Source organism: Brassica rapa, chromosome A02 (genome assembly GCF_000309985.2).
Source record: "Brassica rapa cultivar Chiifu-401-42 chromosome A02, CAAS_Brap_v3.01, whole genome shotgun sequence".
NCBI lineage: Eukaryota > Viridiplantae > Streptophyta > Magnoliopsida > Brassicales > Brassicaceae > Brassica > Brassica rapa.
The window spans coordinates 15,270,727-15,289,944 of record NC_024796.2 but is presented as its reverse complement, the minus strand read 5'-3'; the positions used below and the strand labels follow the sequence as shown (position 1 = coordinate 15,289,944).

Genomic DNA, 19,218 nt, shown 5'->3' with positions numbered 1-19,218 from the left:
AAATGTGTCTTTTCATCTGAAAATTTGCATTGATTTAAAAGAAGTTTCAAAATATATAAGTATGTATTTTTTCATCTAAACATCATGTCTTTTTATTTTAATATTTATATTAGTTTAAAGTTGTTTCAATGTCTAAAATGTGTTTTTTTTTTCATTCTAAATATGTGTTTCTTCATCCTAAAAATTGCATGAGTTTAAAGAAAGTTTTCCTAATAAAATGTGTTTTTTTCATTCTAACTATGTGTCTAAAATGTGTTTTTTTCCATGTGTTCTAAAACTATGTGTTTTTTTCCATAAAATTTAAAACTATGTGTTTTTATTCTCCTAATGGTACTTGGTTAAAAAAATATAAATCAATTTGATATATGTGTTATTTATTTATATAATCACTATGACACATAAATATAAGTGGATTATTAGCAATTTAAATGAATCTTTTCAACTGTTTTAGTGAATCATTGCAAGTTTTTGGTGGAACATTTACAACTGCTTATAAAAAACATTGCAACTGTTGGTGAATATACTTTTAGTAATATCTAAAAAGTAATCTTTGGGATTCGACGACGCTCCAACCTCTCTCTCTCCCCGTAAACGCTCCAACCTCTCTCTACCAGCGGCACAAGGGTTTAGCTTGCTTTACCGGCGGTCGCCGCCTCCGTCGCGGCTGCCGGGATCTCAGTTCTCTTCTCGGTGTTTCCCCTGTTGTCTCCGTCTTCTACGGCTGAGGGAGTGGCTGACTAGCGCTTCAGATCTGGTTTGCTCTGGTTCAGATCTGCGGTTCGCAACGGCTGAGGCGACTTGAGGACGGTCTCCTCCAGCGTTCTGGTCACCCAGACTCTGACGGAGTAAAGCCGGAAATTTTCCTTTGCGCTTTGTTAGATGCTTCGAGCGTAGAGGCGCGTGCGGCGTCGATAAGCTCCTCGTCGGTCATGTTCGTCCTCCAGCGGTGTCTGGGGGTGAGCTTCTCTGCGTGTCGAGTTGGAGGTCCGGGTTCGCCGGTTACGGTAAATCTCGGTTTCTCTCTGGTCTGTTTGTTGTGTCGCCTGTGTTCTCCTTGCTGGCAGCGCGTGGAGGTCTCCGGTGGTGGTGGTTCAGTTCGTCCCGCCGGGTCTTCGTGGCAGCGCGTTGGTGAGTTATCTCTGGTCCGCTTCGGCTACGTCCTTAGCCCCAGGAGCTCCTCACCCTTCAAATTAGAATGGTATCGGCGGTTGTGGCCTGCTCCGCCTCTTGCTCTTCTCAAATAATCCATCAGCTTGGGTTCGTAACTTGAGGGCGGTTAACGGCTCAGGTTTGGTTTGTGGTGTATTAGTTAGGCTAGGGCTGGGCAAATAAACCGAACCCGAAAACCCGAACCGAATCCGATCCGATAAAAATGAATCCGAACCGATCCAAACCCGACGTAAATACCGAATGGGTCTTGTTTTGTGGTATTTCAGGTTATGGGTATTATCCGAACCGAACCCGAATCTAAATGGATATCCGATAGAACCCGAAACATTCAAAACCTCGAAAAGATCTTGTACCAAACATGATCTCAATTCCTAATATGTATCCAAAATACATTAAGAAATATTGAACATCTAAAATACTTATCTATTACATGAAGGTTGGTGGTTCTATTACATGAAGGTTGATGGTTAAAGATGGCCGTTGAATCTTGAAGTATTTATATTTTGATTTTGTTTTCGTTAAACAATGTTTCTCATTTCATGAGAACTTGGTTTTCGTTTTATGCTTTTATTTATTTGGTTTTCTTTTTATCAGTAAATATGTTTACTTTTCGTTTGATTTTGAATGATCACGGTTGATGTTCCTTATTTTTGAATCGATTTTACTTAAGTTTTGGTTACAAAATAGGTACAAATCAGGTATTTTAAAACCGAAGAACCGATTTTACTCATGTTTTGGTTATAAAATAGGTAAAAATCAGGTACTTTTAAACCAAAAAACCGATTGGGACCCGAACCCGAAAGTATATTGGGTTGTACCGGTTCTTTGAAGATTCACTAACCCCGACCCGAACCCGATAGAACCCGAACCGGTCCCGAACCGAACTTTCATATAAACCGAATGGGGCTGATTTTGATGAACCCGAAAAACTAAAATCCGATTGGATAAAACCGAAACCCGATTGGGACCCCGAATGCCCAGGCACTGTGCCGCTTTCGGTTTGTTCCTTTGTTGGTGTATAGTTGTTGTTGTTTCTGATTTCCGCTACTTGTTATCTATGTATCGTCTGTCAAAAATTGAAAATGGTAATAATAATTTAATATTTTTACCAAAAAAAAAAAAAAATATACTTTTAGTGATGAACTATTGCAATTTTTGGTGATGAACCATTGCAATTATTGGTGATTGTAATTTTTGGTATTAATCATTGCAACTTTTGGTGTTAACCAACTCTTGCAACATTTGATGTTAACCAACTATTGCAACATCTAGTCTTCTATATAAGAAGTTGTGGATATTGACAAATCATAACAAAATAAATCACAATAATTTGATAAGTTTTCGCATTATAAGAATTGTGTATTTTCATTAAAATTGAGATTATAATATCTTAATAAGTGTCTTTATTAGTTTTAAAAGTTTTATCTTCTCATTATAAGAATTGTGTCTTTTTGTAAAATAATGAGATTGGTATTGTGTTTGTAGTGTACGATATCGCACGGTTCTTTACCTAGTACTCTTAATGTTCCACTCTACATTCAAGCCATAAAAATGTTTTAAAAAACCTTTCAGCATTACATTCCATGACAGATTAATTTGCACAATAACTGTGAAATCATCTTGGGAAGCAATCCAAGTCAAAAATACAAAAAAGTTTACATACTGAACATATTTGAAAACGTTGAGAGAGGAAAAGGGAGTCGGCTTAGGATAAGAGTTTTAGTTGTAAAACTTGTAATGGAGCTTTTATTGAACTTTTAATGGGCCGTATATTTGCTATATGTGTTTACGTTCTCTTGTGCAGAAGAAGAACTTGTGTGTTTCCATCGGCTCATTTGTGCAGAAGAAGAGCTCCAAAAATACAAACCGAACACGCCCAAATAAGCTTGAGTTAACTACAATCTTCTCACCTTCAATCTTTTCAACTCAACTATATGAGTCTATGACCACCAAAATTCATACTTTCATGTTCAAATTCCATAGTTTTGATATTTCCTAAAAAAACCTGAGAAGATGTATAAGTTTGATTCATTCCCAGCAAAACGATACAAGCAAGGTTTGGTTTAAGATGTTTTGTAATTTCATTCATAAGTAGTACATCACTCTCCACTATCACTTGTGTTATTGTTTAGTCCTTTTAATTAAGGTTTGTTTTAGGAATACTATAAGTGTTATTGTTTAGTCCTTTGTATTGTTGCTAAAAAAAAAGGAATACTATGTATTATATGTACCATGGTAGCTATTTTATAACCATGGTTACATAATGATACGTATAATATTGATACGAGAAGGGGTTATTGAACAGCATTTCTTGATATGATGAAATAGATTTAGGATTTTGATAAATGAATGCAATATTTTGGATGCGTAATGAATGCATCTCTCTCTCACCAGCTCAATGGGACAACTAAGACTTGTCTTCGGTGTCGCATAGGCCAACACACAATCCGTGAATTCTATTTTCAGTCATAATTGCTTCTCTTTTAACGCTCTAGTGTTTACATATTTATTTATATTGTGATGTTCTTAGAGTATACTAGCCTAACTCATGCCGAATTGAAAACCTAGTTAACTCAATAGTAACTTTATATTCTCTCTGATGTTTATTTAAGATCTTAAAATTAAAAAGTTTAAACATAAACCAAACTAAAATCCAGATTAACACCTCTAGTCAAGGAATTAACTAGACATTGCTTTCAAATATGCGATATGGTCTAAAGACAAGTGGGTACTTAGATTAATAATTTTGGACAAAAATTCATTTTTATAAATTTTGCTGGCTTCAGAATTTAGATTGAAAGGGACATTGTGACTGATTACTACTGTAGTTAATACGCAGCTAGTTATTAATTAGTGGAGCCAAACTAATAAATTATTACTAAGTTCAAATTCTAAACATTACACACAGCCAGAAGACGGAAGACAGAAGACACCCTAATTTCAACATGTGGCAAGTCGTAATTGGGTGAGTTTCTGGTGATGGAGGGTACGATGCAGCCAAGAACCTAATTTTCCCACCGTTACACTATTAAAAAAAAAAGCTAAAAAAGCAAAAGAGGTCACGTGCGGGACCAAACAATGACCCTTGTCTGAATATGATCATTCGTCTCCCTCTCTCCCACAATTGTTTCTTTCTTTGTAGCATTACACTACTTCATCTCTGGAACGGGGAAGTGGAGTAAGTAAAACGTTGGGGTCTGCTAGTATTGGTTTCACTGCGTTTAAAGGAATCGTAACTCAATTCAAAAGAATTCGATTTTTTTTTTGTTTTAAAGCTAAAGCTTAAAGCTAAAGTATGGGTTGTTGAAGCTGTGTAAGAACTCTTTTTCTGGGTTTCATTTTTCTCGTTTGGCTCCTTTGTTCGTCGAGGAGATTATACCAACAAAACCCCAGAAAGTTCCTAGATTTAGATCTTGTTTATCAAAGCTTCTAGCTTTTTTTATCTCTGGATTTTCAAAAATGGGTCTGTGTCATTCAGTAGATAGGAAGGAACCAGGAGAAACAAGCACCACCGCCTCAACGGCGGAGGATGATATATTAGGCTCCGGAAGGTGGCGGCGGCCGAGAGGTTACAAGGGAGGCGGCGAAATCGAAGGGACTCAACAGGCTTTGGATCGGTTGATCTCGAATGGTTCAAATAAAGTTGCATGTCTTTACACACAAGGCAAGAAAGGAACCAATCAAGACGCTATGCTCGTCTTTGAGGTTTGTTTCTTTCATATTCTCTCCAAAGTTTTGATCTTTTCACTTAGTTCTTGCAACCCATTTACTAGGAATTGATCACTACTCGAAAGAAAGGTTTGTTCAATGTTTGAGTGAAGCTACTTGTTGGAGATCAAATGGATATTCAGAACATTGTTGCTTTATTTTTTGTTGTTGCTAGTTAGAGAAACTTGGAATGTTGCATGTCCTTTTTTTTTTTTTGGGACCATCACAGAGCTTAGAGCTTTGAAAATGAGGTGTCTTTGTGTTCTTCTTGTGCTGTCTTTGACCTGTTTCCACATAATTGTGAAGGGACCACTAGTTTCTTGTATCTATCTTATTACTTCTTTTAGTGTTATATTTAGATAAAAAGACAATTATATAACTTATGAAAACTACTTCCAAAATGCAGAACTTTTGTTCGAGAGACGATACAGTGTTTTGTGGTGTATTCGATGGACACGGACCATTTGGTCATATGGTTGCCAAGAAAGTCAGAGACACATTGCCCTCCACACTCTCAACACAGTTGAAATTAGCATCAGAGTCAGAACAAAGCGGCTTAGTGAATGAGGAAGAAGAAGGGCAGAGAAGCGAGTCTGTTATTACTACTATGGATGAGCAATGGTGTGAGTTAATTCCAAACGGTGAACAACTTCCAGAGATGTATCTGCCTCTTAAACACGCCTTGCTCAAGTCTTGTCAGCAGATAGATAAAGAGCTTAAAATGCATCCTACTATTGATTGTTTCTGCAGTGGAACCACTTCTGTCACTTTGATCAAGCAGGTACTAGCTTAGACTCTTTCTTCTAATATCATCGCTTTTATTGTTCAATAATGACTGCTTTTTAGGGTGAGGACTTGGTGGTCGGAAACATCGGTGACTCGAGAGCTGTTCTTGCCACAAGAGACAAAGACAATGCTTTGGTCGCTGTACAACTAACCGTAGACTTAAAACCAGACCTGCCAAGTATGTTACATATTTAAAACTCTAAAGATTGAGAAGCCAATTTAGTAACGTTTTCTTTCTATGTACTCTTTCAGGTGAATCAGCGAGAATCCAAAAATGTAAAGGCAGAGTCTTTGCGTTGCAAGATGAGCCAGAGGTAGCTCGTGTATGGTTACCAAACAGCAACTCACCTGGTTTAGCAATGGCTCGAGCTTTTGGTGACTTCTGTCTCAAAGATTACGGTCTTATCTCAGTTCCAGACATCAACTACCGCCACCTTACAGAAGAAGACCAGTTCATCATTCTTGCTAGCGACGGTGTATGGGATGTGTTATCTAACAAAGAGGCTGTGGACATTGTTGCTTCTGCTCCTAGTCGAAGCACAGCAGCTAGAGCTTTGGTGGACACAGCGGTTAGATCATGGAGAATCAAGTATCCAACTTCAAAGAACGATGACTGTACTGTAGTCTGCCTCTTTCTACAAGATTCAAGCAATGTAGTAAAGGATTCACACAATGAAGACTCTGTAGAGAGTGTCAGTATCAGTAACAAGGAGGAGGAGATTGTTCCAGTTAAAGAGGAAAGTATCTCTAAGAGTTGTGGGATTGAGTCAAAGATGATGACAATGACACTTGCTGAATGTATATCGGTTGCACAGGATGATGAAGAGTGGTCTGCTTTGGAAGGGTTGACTAGGGTTAATAGTTTATTGAGCATTCCAAGGTTCTTCTCTGGTGAGCTTAGATCAACTAGTTGGAGAAAATGGTTGTGACTTCTTTTTTTTTTTGTTTACTTGTGTGCTTCTAAGTTAAACCTACACAAACACTACACATCATCACCATGTTCTTTGTTTCATATTCAACTTTTGTTTTTTCTTCTTCCAATTAATATTTTAGACATGTGAGATAGTTCATCATACAATATTTAATTCACAACAAAACAACAAGATTTAAATTAATAGTTTTTGTAGTAAAATGCTTAATGTTTTTAGCAAAGCATTATTTGTTGACTTGTATAACTTTTCTTTAACACTCATGGTCTCACAATAAGTAATGGTTAAGACCTTGATTAATAGAGTTTTAGAAAAACATTAAGCCTTCCATTAACAAATCAACTTTTGTTGATAAAATATTTAAGAAAAAACATCTTAATAGGTGTAAATATTTTGCAAGTACACATTATTTTATTCTTTCATATGAAGTTCTTACTAGTGTATTAACTTCAAAATGTATAAAAGCTTTTAAATAATTTTATATGATTATTTCTGTTTTATTTAATAATATCAAACATCTATATATATTAGATAATAAATTTGTATTCTCAAAATTAAGGTATTTGGGTTGATTGAAAGCTTGTAAAAACAAGTTGTTTTTATTGTCACTATTTTAACAAATATTGAGATGGTTGGTGCTGACAGGACCCACTTGTAGTTGTAGGTTCCACTATCTTATTTGTCTGAGCATAATGATGGAAGAAGGTTGCTTTGATTATAAAACATAGCTTAACGGTAACTTAAGCTTACATGATTATCTTTGTATTGGTTATCTGAATGATTTTGTATTTATTTGAAGATGTATCACTCAAACGTTTTAATAGCTAAAAAGTATTTCCACAAAAAGAGACATACCAGCCGTTAGATTGACTTAGAAGTAAAGGAAAATTGATTGAAAGCAAATGAAACCAACTCTTCTTGGTAGCACTCGTGTTCCTATTGGCACACACATTTTGTCTTTCTTGATGATATAATGATTAATCGTGTCTCACAAGGAAGATACTTTAAACTATTTGTTCTCTCATAAATTTCACTTAAATATCAAACCTCAAGAACTCATGTATTTTGAGGAACAATGGTGGCTGCAACAACCACCATGACGGCTACTTTCCGGTTGTTCTTGTTCTGTCTCACTTACTCGTTCACTGTCTTCTCGATGGTTTCATCAGTAACTGACCCTCGTGATGGTAGTATTCTCATGCTTTTCCCTTGAATGGAACGGAAATGATTTGTAATGCTTCTTTGATCTTTGTTTTGTTTTGGTATCTATTAGCGGCGGCTCTTCGTTCTTTGATGGATCAGTGGGACAACACGCCACCTAGCTGGGGAGGCTCTGATGATCCTTGTGGAACTCCTTGGGAAGGTGTCTCCTGCAATAACTCCAGAATCACTGCTTTGTGAGTGTTGCTTAATACATTAGGCTTGCTTCATTTTGGTAACGTACTGAGCAAGCAAGTCTTTTGTGTTTAGGGGTTTATCAACAATGGGTCTCAAAGGAAGGCTTAGTGGAGACATTGGAGAACTATCCGAACTAAGATCCTTGTCAGTCTCTTTTCGATGAACACAAAACATGAACATTTGTTTTTTTGTTTTACCTGAAGTGGAGACTTTGTGTTGTTTCAGGGACCTTTCTTTCAATCCAGGACTCACAGGTTCACTTACTTCCCGTTTAAGAGACCTGCAAAAGCTCAACATTCTGTGAGAATCTCGCTGCTCTTCCTTGTGTTTGTGTTGTGTATCTATCTAACAAACAGTCCTATTGGATCTTCAGTATACTTGCTGGATGTGGCTTCACTGGTAGCATCCCTAATGAAATTGGTTATCTCAAAGATCTATCCTTCTTGTAAGAAGCTCCTCTAATACTTCTTGTCCTGAAATCAAATCAATGTCTGATGGGTTCCATCATTTGTTCTCCAGGGCCTTGAACTCCAATAATTTCACTGGTAAAATTCCAGCGTCTCTAGGAAACCTCAGTAAAGTCTATTGGTTGGATCTTGCGGATAATCAGTTGACAGGACCCATTCCAATATCATCAGGCTCTAGTCCTGGTCTTGATCTTCTCTTAAAAGCCAAACACTTGTGAGTATTTTTTTTTTAATTACAAGACATCTTCTGTCCGTGTATGTCTTCAGCTTCATCTGATGCAAATGCTTAAAAATGCAGTCACTTCAACAAGAATCAGCTCTCAGGCACTATTCCACCAAAACTCTTCAGCTCTGAGATGATATTGATCCATGTGTAAGTCAAATAGTATTTTACCAAATGTTCAATCTCTAGCTTATAGTAAAATATTGTCCGCTTTAGGCCTAAACCATCACGAATTTGTTATTGGATCGGTTGCTTCTCAAGAGCTCTCATACTAACTGGAGTTGGACCAGACTTATAAATTTGGTTTTCTTTAGTCTTATGTATTATGTTTTATTTAGTCTAATACTTGATGTGGGACTTAGATTGCTTATTTAATCTAACACGAGATTTAAGGTTACTAATGGTTTGTTTCAAATGTCAGATTATTTGATGGAAATCAATTCACAGGGAGCATACCTTCCACTTTGGGACTTGTTCAGACACTAGAGGTTCTGTGAGTAACATAACATCTCCATGTCCTTAGCTTCATAGTTCTTCCCTACTTCTCTTTAAAAGGACTATCTCACTCTCTTGGATTGTATCAGGCGGCTTGACAGAAACACTCTGACCGGAAAAGTCCCAGAGAATCTTAGTAATCTCACAAACATCATTGAACTGTGAGTGTAAATCAACTTGTAATATTTGCAGATTGATCATTTTAGGCCTAGCTAATGAGAGAATACATCTTTACTTGTGGTCTCTCAGGAACTTAGCCCACAACAAACTGGTAGGATCTTTACCAGATTTATCAGACATGAAATCTCTGAACTATGTGTAAGTTAATCAGCACCAGAAACCTCCTTTGTCTGCTACACTTTTGTGACAAAAAATGTGATATATGTTACAGAGACCTGAGCAATAACTCATTTGATCCATCAGAGCCTCCTCTCTGGTTCTCAACCTTACCTTCATTAACTACACTGTAAGTGCTTCTCTGCTACAGTTTACAAACCGCTCATGAGGAAATATGTAAATATACCTTCTTTTTGTGGATTTAGGGTGATGGAATATGGGTCTCTTCACGGACCACTGCCTAATAAGCTCTTTGGCTACCCACAGCTTCAGCAAGTGTAAGTCTCCATCAAGTTAACAACAGCTTTAAATATCATCCCAAATCTGATTTTGATTTGTACAGGAAACTGAGAAAGAATGCATTCAACGGAACACTGAGCTTAGGAGACACAGTAGGTCCAGAGCTACAACTCGTTGATCTGCAAGATAATGACATTTCCTCTGTAACACTGAGCTCTGGATACACCAATACATTAATGTAAAACTCTTCTTTAACTAACTAGCAACTAAAACTTTCTCTAGCAACTTATTAACGAAGCTCTCTTTGTTGTAGACTCGTAGGAAACCCTGTATGCACAACAGCTCTCTCCAACACAAACTACTGCCAGATTCAGCAGAAACAAGCCAAACGTATATACTCGACCAGTCTTGCTAACTGTGGAGGAAAATCTTGTCCATTAGACCAAAAGGTTAGCCCTCAGAGCTGTGAATGCGCCTACCCTTATGAAGGCACACTCTACTTCCGAGGGCCTATGTTCAGAGACCTTACCAATGCAAACACGTACCATTCACTAGAGATGAGCTTGTGGGTGAAGCTAGGACTCACTCCAGGATCAGTCTCTCTACAAAACCCTTTCTTCAACAATGATGATTATCTCCAGATACAGCTGGAACTTTTCCCATCTACGGGGAAGTATTTCAACAGAAGTGAAGTACAGAGAATTGGATTTGACTTGAGTAATCAAACTTATAAACCTCCTCCACTGTTTGGACCTTACTATTTCATTGCATCTCCCTACACTTTCCCAGGTAACATGTACATAAATTTTTTTTATAACCTTAGTTATAACTGGGCTCTAACAGTCCTGAAACTTTATGCAGCTGACGGTAACGGACGTTCCTTGAGCTCTAGGATGGTCACAGGGATAATAACTGGTTGCAGCGCTTTGGTCTTGTGCCTTGTTGCCCTAGGAATATACGCATTTTGGCAGAAGAGACGTGCAGAGCAAGCTATCGGTTTGAGTAGACCGTTTGGTAAGTCAAATGTTATATAGAAATTGCATTATTTGAAGAAACAATATAAGCTTTTAGTGCCTTCAGAGTATGAGCAAGTTCGTAGAGCTATTTACTCGATTGCAGACATTTCTGGAACACTTCTAATAGAGGGAACGTCCACTAGAAGAAGAAGAAATTATATACTAACTTACATTCACTTTTAAAATTGAAAATTTATGTTTTACAATAAATGTTTTGATTAGCTAAGACAAACAGTGGTTGTATCTCAGTTTCATGGGCATCAAGTGGGAAAGACAGTGGTGGCGCGCCGCAGCTGAAAGGGGCTAGATGGTTCTCCTATGAAGAACTTAAGAAGATCACCAACAACTTCTCCATGAGCAGTGAGTTGGGTTCTGGAGGTTATGGAAAGGTGTATAAAGGAATGCTCTCAGATGGACAGATGGTGGCTATAAAAAGAGCACAGCAAGGATCAACACAAGGAGGTCACGAGTTCAAAACAGAGATTGAGTTGCTTTCTAGAGTTCATCACAAGAACCTAGTTGGGCTTGTTGGGTTTTGTTTCGAACAAGGCGAGCAGATTCTGGTGTACGAGTTCATGTCCAACGGATCACTGAAAGACAGCTTAACAGGTACTTGCACAGTCTGGTCTTTAGCTGCTCAAATATTCAGATACATTTTAACTCCTTGTGCATTGTTTATAGGGAGATCTGGTATTGCTCTGGACTGGAAACGGAGGCTGAGAGTGGCTCTGGGATCAGCAAGAGGACTAGCTTACCTCCACGAACTGGCGGATCCTCCTATCATACACAGGGACGTGAAATCAACCAACATTCTTTTGGATGAGAATCTCACGGCCAAGGTTGCTGACTTTGGTTTGTCCAAGCTGGTTTCTGACTGCACCAAAGGCCATGTTTCAACCCAAGTCAAAGGCACATTGGTAAGGTTTATTTCATTCATGTCATGTATCATGAGATGCAGATCAATGAATCACTGTTTCATTATTGAAGGAGCTATATATCGATATGCTTTTAATATGTCAGGACTCGGTTTCTCGATTTCTATTTAGTCACCCTTGATCTAAGCATGCAAGTGGTTTTAGGATGCGGGATACTCATAATCTTGGTTTTTTTTTAATGATGGTTAATTATACTATTACAAATTACATATTGATATGCCTTGAATATGTTCGGACTTGGTTTCTATTTGGTCAACTCGGTTTCTATTCAGTCACTCTTATAGGATCTAAGCATGCAAGTGGTTGTAGGATGCGGAATACTCATATAATCTTGTTTTTTTTAAACGCTCGACAATTATGCTATTGAATTAAGCGGAACATTCAAATAGAACACAATAATCTTGTGTTTCTTGAATTGTCATCGTCATGTCGTCCACCTTTTCGTGTTTATCTGTATTAGTTTTCTCACATCCATTAATGGCAGGGATATTTGGATCCAGAATACTACACAACGCAGAAACTTACAGAGAAGAGCGACGTGTACAGCTTCGGCGTTGTGTTACTTGAACTGATCACAGCGAAACAGCCGATAGAGAAAGGCAAGTACATTGTCCGAGAGATCAAGCTTGTAATGAACAAAAGCGACGAGGAGTTCTACGGACTGAGAGAAAAAATGGACCGTTCTTTAAGAGACGCCGGAGCTCTACCAGAACTAGGCCGGTACATGGAGTTAGCCTTAAAATGCGTTGATGAGACGGCGGCTGAGAGGCCAACGATGAGTGAAGTGGTGAAGGAGATTGAGATTATTATACAGAACAGTGGAGCGAGCACTAGCAGCTCCTCTGCGTCGGCTTCATCTTCGGCGACAGATTTTGGAGGCGTGAAAGGTGGTGATAAAGTTTTGTATGGAGAGAATCTGAGGAAGAAAGAAGTACGTGATGGAGAAGGAGCTTTTGATTATAGTGGTGGCTACTCTGTTATGACAAAAGTTGAGCCCAAGTAATGATGTGGAAACGTCTCTTTGGTTTCTTCTTTAGTCACAAAAAGATAATGAACTAAGGCACTAAATGGAGTTATGAAAATTGATGTATTCATTAATTTCTTCTCAAAAAGATATTACTAATGGATTCTTATCAAATTCTGGCAATCTGTAATATTATTTACTAAGTGATTTTTTACTTTGTAAATTCTCACGTTAAAATTTTATCAAAGTTAGCCTGCCGTTTCATTTTTGTTTTTGTGAGCTAGAAAATATAAAACATTATGTATGTTCAAGTTATTTTCTTTTACATTTTTTTTAATTTAATTTATTTTTTTATAAAAAATTTGGAGAGTTTTAATTTTAAATTTTATTAAATAACTGTGAAAAATTTATAGAAATAAAATTATGAAAATAGTATTAGAAAATTATGCCGGTGACTAGTTTTTAAATGTTTCTCTCATTTTTTTTGCTTAAAAACTATTTAAAGATTTAAAATCGAATCAGAACAAAAATATATTTAAGCTATAAAAAATACTTTTTGTAAAATTATTTTAGCCATTTATAAATAAGTTTTTATATTTATATATATATATATAGGTTTATGACTGAACCCGGTACGAAAACATTCTGGCTCTGCCACTAAAATTACCTATGACGCATCAAAGGCACTTTGGTTTGGCTTTGGCACAGTGGTAAGATACCGCCAGGAACGAAGCTAGGTGGAAGGATAAGGATGCACATGCACCCATAATTATTTACAAACTGAAATTTTTACATAGATGAAAGTGGCTGATTTGGTGAAAGTGCACCCACAATATCTTAAGGAATCTGAGTTTAAATCCCCTATTTTAACTTTTATCACTATATATTTTAATTATTTCATTTATATTATTTTTTTTACACCCGGTTGGAAATAAGTCTGGCTTCGCCCCTGGATACAGCTCTTTGTTTCAGTACCTCAGTAAAAAAACAAACAAGACATGTGGGTTGCATAGGACTTCGAGGTGCTATGGCTTTTGCTCTTGCTCTGCAATCTGTTCACAATCTCGCAGAAGGACATGGTCAAACTATCTTCACAGCAACTACATCCATTGTTGTTTCATTCTTCTTTAGTACTGATGTAAGTGTTTCTGTTGCTAATAGGTAAGCCAAATTATTCAACCCTTGTGATCATTGATGCTACTGGAATTGATTTCAGGTGCTGCCAATCCACTGGTAGATGCTTGGAGCCCTAGAGGTTGTAGGCGATATAGCAGTGATGCAAGTCAAGTGAAAAGTAATATATAATGATTTGGTTATTTTTCTCCTCAAAATGTAAAGTTACTCTCGATTCAGAAAACAGGACATGATTGATACCCTATTTTTATGTTTTGTCAGGGCTTTGAGGTGGTGAACAAACGTTATATGACTAGGTTTAGATGATGAAGATTCACCATCAGGAAGTAGATTCAGGACAAAACTAAGAGAGTTCCATAAGAGGTAAATTACTGATTAACCTACACTCAGAAAATATCTAATAAGTCACTAGAAACGAGAGTAATAATAGCAATTACTAGACTTGCTCTGAATGAACTTTTGTGGATATTGTTTGGCTACTTGCATTCACAAAAACAAAAAAAAAAGAGAATTGTCATGGCTGAGATTATAAATGTCAAATAAATCCCACGAATCTTGTGCTCTAGATAGGTTTGGTTTTAATTCCTTTTGTCTTTTGTAAGTATTTAGTTTCCTCCGACTTAAATAGAGAACGTCACGGCACGCCACAAGTGTGGACCTTGTTTTTTGGGGGAGTTTTATTTTCTTAGGTGAAGTAAGCAAAGCAACCAGAAACTCTTGTAACTCTCTCCATCTCACGCTTACAAATATCTCCTCATTTATTTCTCTCTCCTTCTCTCTTTCCTCTTCTTTCATGGCTGAGGAGTAACCACAATCTCAATTCTTTCTTCTCTCTCTCTCTGGTTTTACACGATGACGAGTCTTGTGGTTGGCCAGTCTCTTGGTTTAACTCTAGTCGGTGATGGTGTTTCCTTCCGCAATTCAAGAAGACACGTTGCAAAGTCTAAGTTTTTCTTTCCAAACCGGAAGAGATTAGCTCGTGCAGCTCTCGTTCAAGCTCGTCCCAGGGAAGATGGAGTAACGCCAAGTCCTCCCTCCTCCTCGAGACCGTCTCCTGCGCCTGTTGTACAATACAAACGTGCTGACCTCGCGGATGATCTTCAAGCGGAGGCCCGAGCTCTGGGTCGTGCCGTTGACGCCTCTGTCTATTCCCCGGAGCTCATCGCCAGGAAACACGGCTCTCAGCCTCTCAAGGTTATACCTCCTCTTTAACTTTGAATCCTTTGTAAAGTTTTGAACTTTGAACTGAGATAGAGATTATGCCATCAGGCTTTGCGGAGAAGCGTGGAGATATTGACAGCTTTGGGTGGCTTCGCGCTGAAGTTGGGGATTGATCAGAGGCGAGGGAAGCTAGAGGAGAATATGAAGAAGAGAGCTGGTGAGCTACGAAGGATATTCACTCGTCTGGGCCCTACTTTTGTTAAGTTGGGTCAAGGTTTATCCACCCGACCCGACCTCTGTCCACCTGATTACCTCGAAGAGCTTGCTGAGCTTCAGGTTCACGTCTCTTTTTGATTTACTCACTCAGCTTAGATATTGACAACATTTCTCTAACATTGTTTCTATCTGTTTTGAGTGGCTAAGTAGGATGCTTTGCCAACCTTCCCTGACGCAGAGGCCTTTGCTTGCATTGAGAGAGAGCTGGATCTGTCTCTTGAATCCATTTTCTCGTCCATATCCCCTGACCCAATCGCAGCAGCTAGTTTAGGTCAGGTTTACAAAGCCCACCTGAGGTATTCGGGTCAGGTTGTTGCTGTCAAAGTCCAACGCCCTGGGATCGAACAAGCCATTGGTCTTGACTTCTACCTCATTAGAGGAGTTGGGAAACTCATTAACAAGTACGTAGACTTCATCACCACAGATGTCCTCGCCCTTATCGACGAGTTCGCCTGCAGAGTTTACCAGGAGCTAAACTACGTCCAGGAGGCCCAAAACGCTAGGAGGTTCAAGAAGCTCTATGCTGATAAAGCTGATGTTCTTGTGCCTGATATCTTCTGGGACTACACGAGCCGCAAGGTGCTGACAATGGAATGGGTGGAGGGAACTAAACTGAACGAGCAAGTTGCCATCGAGAGCCAAGGCTTGAAGGTTCTGGATCTTGTGAATACGGGAATCCAGTGTAGCTTAAGGCAGCTCTTGGAGTATGGTTTCTTCCATGCTGACCCTCATCCTGGTAACCTCTTGGCAACACCTGATGGCAAACTCGCCTTTCTTGACTTTGGCATGATGAGTGAGACACCGGAGGAAGCTAGGTTTGCTATCATAGGCCATGTTGTACATTTGGTCAACAGAGACTATGAAGCCATGGCTCAGGATTACTATGCTTTGAAGTTCTTGTCGCCTGATGTAGACGTTACTCCCATCATACCAGCTCTCAGAGACTTCTTTGACGATGCGCTTAACTACACAGTCAGCGAGCTCAACTTCAAAACGCTGGTTGATGGTTTAGGTGCCGTCTTCTATCAGTATCCATTTGACGTTCCGGCTTACTACGCTTTGATTCTGAGGTCGCTTACCGTGCTTGAAGGTTTGGCACTTTACGCAGATCCTGATTTCAAAGTGTTGGCTGCATCGTACCCTTATTTTGCCAAGAGGCTTCTCACTGATCAGAACCCTTATCTGAGAGACGCACTTATTGAGCTTCTGTTCAAAGATGGGAAGTTTAGGTGGGGCAGGCTCGAGAACCTTCTGCAACAGGGGAGTAAAGATAGAGATTTCTCATCAAAAGATGCTTTGCAGCCTGTGTTGAAGCTGCTGCTGGATCCAAACGGAGAAGAGCTTCGACTGTTGGTGATTAAAGAAGCTGTGAGAGTCAGTGAAGCGTTTGCTCTGGGGAGTGTTGTTGATACGTACAATTCAATGCCTGAGTTTATGAGATCTCTCGTGTTTAATGGAAATGGGAATGGTGGCCCTCTGACAATGAATCCCACAGAACTCGAAAGCACGCTTGAGCTTCGGGACCAGGTCTCAAGAATCTGGAGCCTTCTGCAGTCTTCAGAAAGCTTTGACCCAGCTATTTTGCAGCCAATAGCACAGGTAATAAATCTCTTCATTGACATTGTGCACTAACCTAATAATGATGTACTTGATTGATTCATGGGCTAAAGTACTACTCCTGGTTTGTTGTTGTTGTTAATCAGGTGTTGCAACAACCAGAAGCAAGGAGACTTGGAGGACGTGTTGCAGGAGGTGTAGGGCAACGTCTAGCAGCTAGGTTTCTGCAACAACTGCTTCGAGCCACAACACCAACTCCTTCACCAGTCCCATAGGTCCTCTTTTATTGTCTTGAATGAAATGGTAAATTGTATATTAAAGGCGAGACACTCGCAAACCACAGAATTGCTTCACGTTATAGTAATATATAGTGTCATTCTTTCTCTTTGTATATGTCTTGTGCAAAGCAAAAAACAAAGTATATAATCCACACGAGAGCAAAGAGGTTGTGATAAGTCTTTTCGTGAACCAAGTAGGAGTCATATAATACAACACAAAATACAACTTTGATTATATACTTTTTGAAGGGTTCTTGCACACAGCGATGTACACATAAGACAATATAACCATACGCATAGACGAGAGAGGCTGAAAGACCAAGATAGAATTTGATTCATCATATTAGTGGGCATTACAGGTACTTAACCAGCAGCCAAATGACAAGAGCAAGACCGACGATTCCAAGCACTGACAAGAGCATGGACATGCACGAGCAACCTCCTTTCATATTCTTGTTCATCACTGCAAGGCTCTTCTGCACACGCTGTCATTATTAAGAGACACACAATCAGGCCACATTAAGTCCAGATGTGACTCAAGTCACAAAATATAAACTATAAACCTTGCTTTTAAGATTATGAAAGCAACTACATTGGACATAATAGAACAATGTGTGGTTTAAATTCCTGCAATGATCTTGCTTACCTTTAATGAAGTCGTTTTTATCAATGGACTAACTTAAGCTCGTGACTAACTAAGTTTACTTAGTTCAAAGAATATAATTACCCGTAAGCGGGAGTCCGTAACATCCACATGGTAGTCTAAGTCATCCTGCATGCAAGAAAACAAGAAAATTCAGCAGGAAAACAATGAAAAAAAAAACAAAGCAAATACATACGATAAGTCTGGTCTGCAGGGTGAGCTCCTCGTTAACAGCGAGAGCAATGTGTTTGGTACTCATGACAGTTTCCTCCAACTTCTCCAGCCCTTCGTCTTGTTCTACTCATGGAATAGATACAGAAGCCAATATTATCACTATGGTCCTAGCATAAATGTGACATTAACACAACTTACCTCGCATAATTTGTCGTTGGAATCCAACAATGCCTTGGTTATCCATGCCAGAGACTCTGTTGATTGCATCATCAGGCTTTGTATCTGGCCCAAGCAAGCTGTCTCTATTAGCAAAGTTCGACATGTTCAAAGCAGACGCCACCTGATTTGCCTTTGATCTCAAGTTCCCAACCATATCCTTACGACGATTCATCTCTTTCTCTGACCTGCCTTTCACATTAAGTTAAGAAGACCCAACAAGAAACCAATTATAGTCTAACTGAAAACAGCTTACACATGTTGCTTCCCAGGAACTTTAACTAGAAGGGATTGAAGACTGTCTAATCGAGTCCCCAAAATGGTGATCTTTCTTCGTATAGCTGAAGCACGTCGTTGAGCATCAGGTCCAGTTAAACCAGAGGAGTTTCTTTCGGACATCATGCCGTTTATATCCTCAGAGAGTTTTAAAGCCTCGTTGTATTCTCTCATCCATGTATCAGAAGAAGAAGACGCCATTGACCTTGCATACAAACAAGTTCCCACCCACCCAATTAAACTATGATGCTATTAAGATGCTCACAAGTAAGCTCAAAGAGGGTAGAAACTAGTTTGTAAACAGCTAAAAGGCAATAATATCTTACCTACATTAACAAAAATCTATGTGCTTTTCACCACAAGGCTTTCTAAATTTGGAAACTTTTAGCGAACAACAACATATGCAGACCAAAATCTACGATAGTCATGATCTAGAAACTCATAAACAGGAATGATTACATCGTGATAAGAATCGAAAAGCTTACTCCTTGCGTACAGCGATCAAACCCTTTATTGATTGTCGAGGGTGGTCTGAAAGATCGAGACTTGATGATCGTCGTGCTGCCTTTGGAGCTCCGGCGTGAGATGATTAGTCAAATCTAAACGCAAAGGAAGGAGGGAGAGAGATGAAGACTTTTATTTGTTACCGTACGGTATGAAACCAATCGTTGTCAAAAGAAAGTTGGGCTTCATACTAATTAATAAAAGTAAAGGGCTAAGAGAATAATTAAAAAGTCATCTAGGGGCTGCAAAGTATAAATACATGATAACACGAGGACGAGGCCTAGTCAATAATTAAAAATCAACCAGGTGGTGGGCTTTTTGTATTTAATGAG

At 38.7% G+C, this 19,218-nt stretch overlaps 4 protein-coding genes across 8 annotated transcripts; 3 read left to right on the top strand and 1 right to left on the bottom strand.

Annotated features, from left to right (window-relative positions):
- Positions 1–1,937: 1,937 nt before the first annotated feature.
- Positions 1,938–6,737, top strand: LOC103853205 (probable protein phosphatase 2C 18). 2 transcript variants are annotated; one of them, XM_009130130.3, is made up of 5 exons: positions 1,941–4,348; positions 4,649–4,875; positions 5,285–5,659; positions 5,725–5,842; positions 5,917–6,699. In XM_009130130.3, exons 2-5 carry the CDS (start codon positions 4,861–4,863, stop codon positions 6,591–6,593), a joined length of 1,185 nt encoding a protein of 394 aa, XP_009128378.1. In that variant the 5' UTR covers positions 1,941–4,348; positions 4,649–4,860; the 3' UTR covers positions 6,594–6,699. The 2 variants fall into 2 exon arrangements, with proteins under 2 accessions (XP_009128377.1, XP_009128378.1); XM_009130129.3 differs by having other exon boundaries at positions 1,938–4,875; positions 5,917–6,737.
- Positions 6,738–6,975: 238 nt separating this feature from the next.
- LOC103853204 (probable leucine-rich repeat receptor-like protein kinase At5g49770) lies at positions 6,976–12,706 on the top strand. The gene is made up of 18 exons (XM_009130127.3): positions 6,976–7,780; positions 7,867–7,990; positions 8,064–8,135; positions 8,217–8,291; positions 8,365–8,436; positions 8,511–8,672; positions 8,757–8,831; positions 9,103–9,174; positions 9,266–9,337; positions 9,426–9,494; positions 9,568–9,642; positions 9,719–9,790; positions 9,856–9,990; positions 10,066–10,541; positions 10,614–10,766; positions 11,018–11,377; positions 11,450–11,685; positions 12,188–12,706. The coding sequence occupies exons 1-18, from the start codon at positions 7,669–7,671 to the stop codon at positions 12,704–12,706; spliced, it is 2,931 nt and encodes a 976-aa protein (XP_009128375.1). The 5' UTR covers positions 6,976–7,668.
- A 1,844-nt stretch (positions 12,707–14,550) lies between these two features.
- On the top strand, positions 14,551–17,182 carry LOC103853454 (protein ACTIVITY OF BC1 COMPLEX KINASE 3, chloroplastic). The gene is made up of 4 exons (XM_033285929.1): positions 14,551–14,995; positions 15,071–15,298; positions 15,389–16,837; positions 16,942–17,182. The coding sequence occupies exons 1-4, from the start codon at positions 14,654–14,656 to the stop codon at positions 17,068–17,070; spliced, it is 2,148 nt and encodes a 715-aa protein (XP_033141820.1). The 5' UTR covers positions 14,551–14,653; the 3' UTR covers positions 17,071–17,182.
- A 13-nt stretch (positions 17,183–17,195) lies between these two features.
- Positions 17,196–19,067, bottom strand: LOC103853203 (syntaxin-52). 4 transcript variants are annotated; one of them, XM_009130126.3, is made up of 6 exons: positions 18,842–19,060; positions 18,363–18,587; positions 18,089–18,294; positions 17,913–18,013; positions 17,801–17,845; positions 17,196–17,558 (listed from the first exon to the last, which is right to left on the bottom strand). In XM_009130126.3, coding segments are annotated over exons 1-6 (711 nt in total). In that variant the 5' UTR covers positions 18,844–19,060; the 3' UTR covers positions 17,196–17,426. The 4 variants fall into 4 exon arrangements, with proteins under 4 accessions (XP_009128374.1, XP_009128373.1, XP_009128371.1 ...); XM_009130125.3 differs by lacking the exon at positions 18,842–19,060 and adding an exon at positions 18,709–18,769; XM_009130123.3 differs by lacking the exon at positions 18,842–19,060 and adding an exon at positions 18,713–18,731.
- Positions 19,068–19,218: the final 151 nt, after the last annotated feature.

Excerpts from the sequence above, each read along its gene's own strand:
- LOC103853205 (XM_009130129.3), top strand. The coding sequence starts at position 4,630 with ATGGGTCTGTGTCATTCAGTAGATAGGAAGGAACCAGGAGAAACAAGC. Across the intron at positions 5,660-5,724 it reads CTGTCACTTTGATCAAGCAG|GGTGAGGACTTGGTGGTCGG; the intron begins GTACTAGCTTAG and ends ACTGCTTTTTAG. Across the intron at positions 5,843-5,916 it reads CTTAAAACCAGACCTGCCAA|GTGAATCAGCGAGAATCCAA; the intron begins GTATGTTACATA and ends GTACTCTTTCAG.
- LOC103853204 (XM_009130127.3), top strand. The coding sequence starts at position 7,669 with ATGGTGGCTGCAACAACCACCATGACGGCTACTTTCCGGTTGTTCTTG. Across the intron at positions 9,338-9,425 it reads CTCACAAACATCATTGAACT|GAACTTAGCCCACAACAAAC; the intron begins GTGAGTGTAAAT and ends GTGGTCTCTCAG. Across the intron at positions 10,542-10,613 it reads ATCTCCCTACACTTTCCCAG|CTGACGGTAACGGACGTTCC; the intron begins GTAACATGTACA and ends AACTTTATGCAG.
- LOC103853454 (XM_033285929.1), top strand. The coding sequence starts at position 14,654 with ATGACGAGTCTTGTGGTTGGCCAGTCTCTTGGTTTAACTCTAGTCGGT. Across the intron at positions 14,996-15,070 it reads ACGGCTCTCAGCCTCTCAAG|GCTTTGCGGAGAAGCGTGGA; the intron begins GTTATACCTCCT and ends TTATGCCATCAG. Across the intron at positions 15,299-15,388 it reads AAGAGCTTGCTGAGCTTCAG|GATGCTTTGCCAACCTTCCC; the intron begins GTTCACGTCTCT and ends GTGGCTAAGTAG.
- LOC103853203 (XM_009130126.3), bottom strand. Across the intron at positions 18,295-18,362 it reads GTTCCTGGGAAGCAACATGT|GTCAGAGAAAGAGATGAATC; the intron begins GTAAGCTGTTTT and ends TGTGAAAGGCAG. Across the intron at positions 17,559-17,800 it reads TTACGGACTCCCGCTTACGG|CGTGTGCAGAAGAGCCTTGC; the intron begins GTAATTATATTC and ends TAATAATGACAG.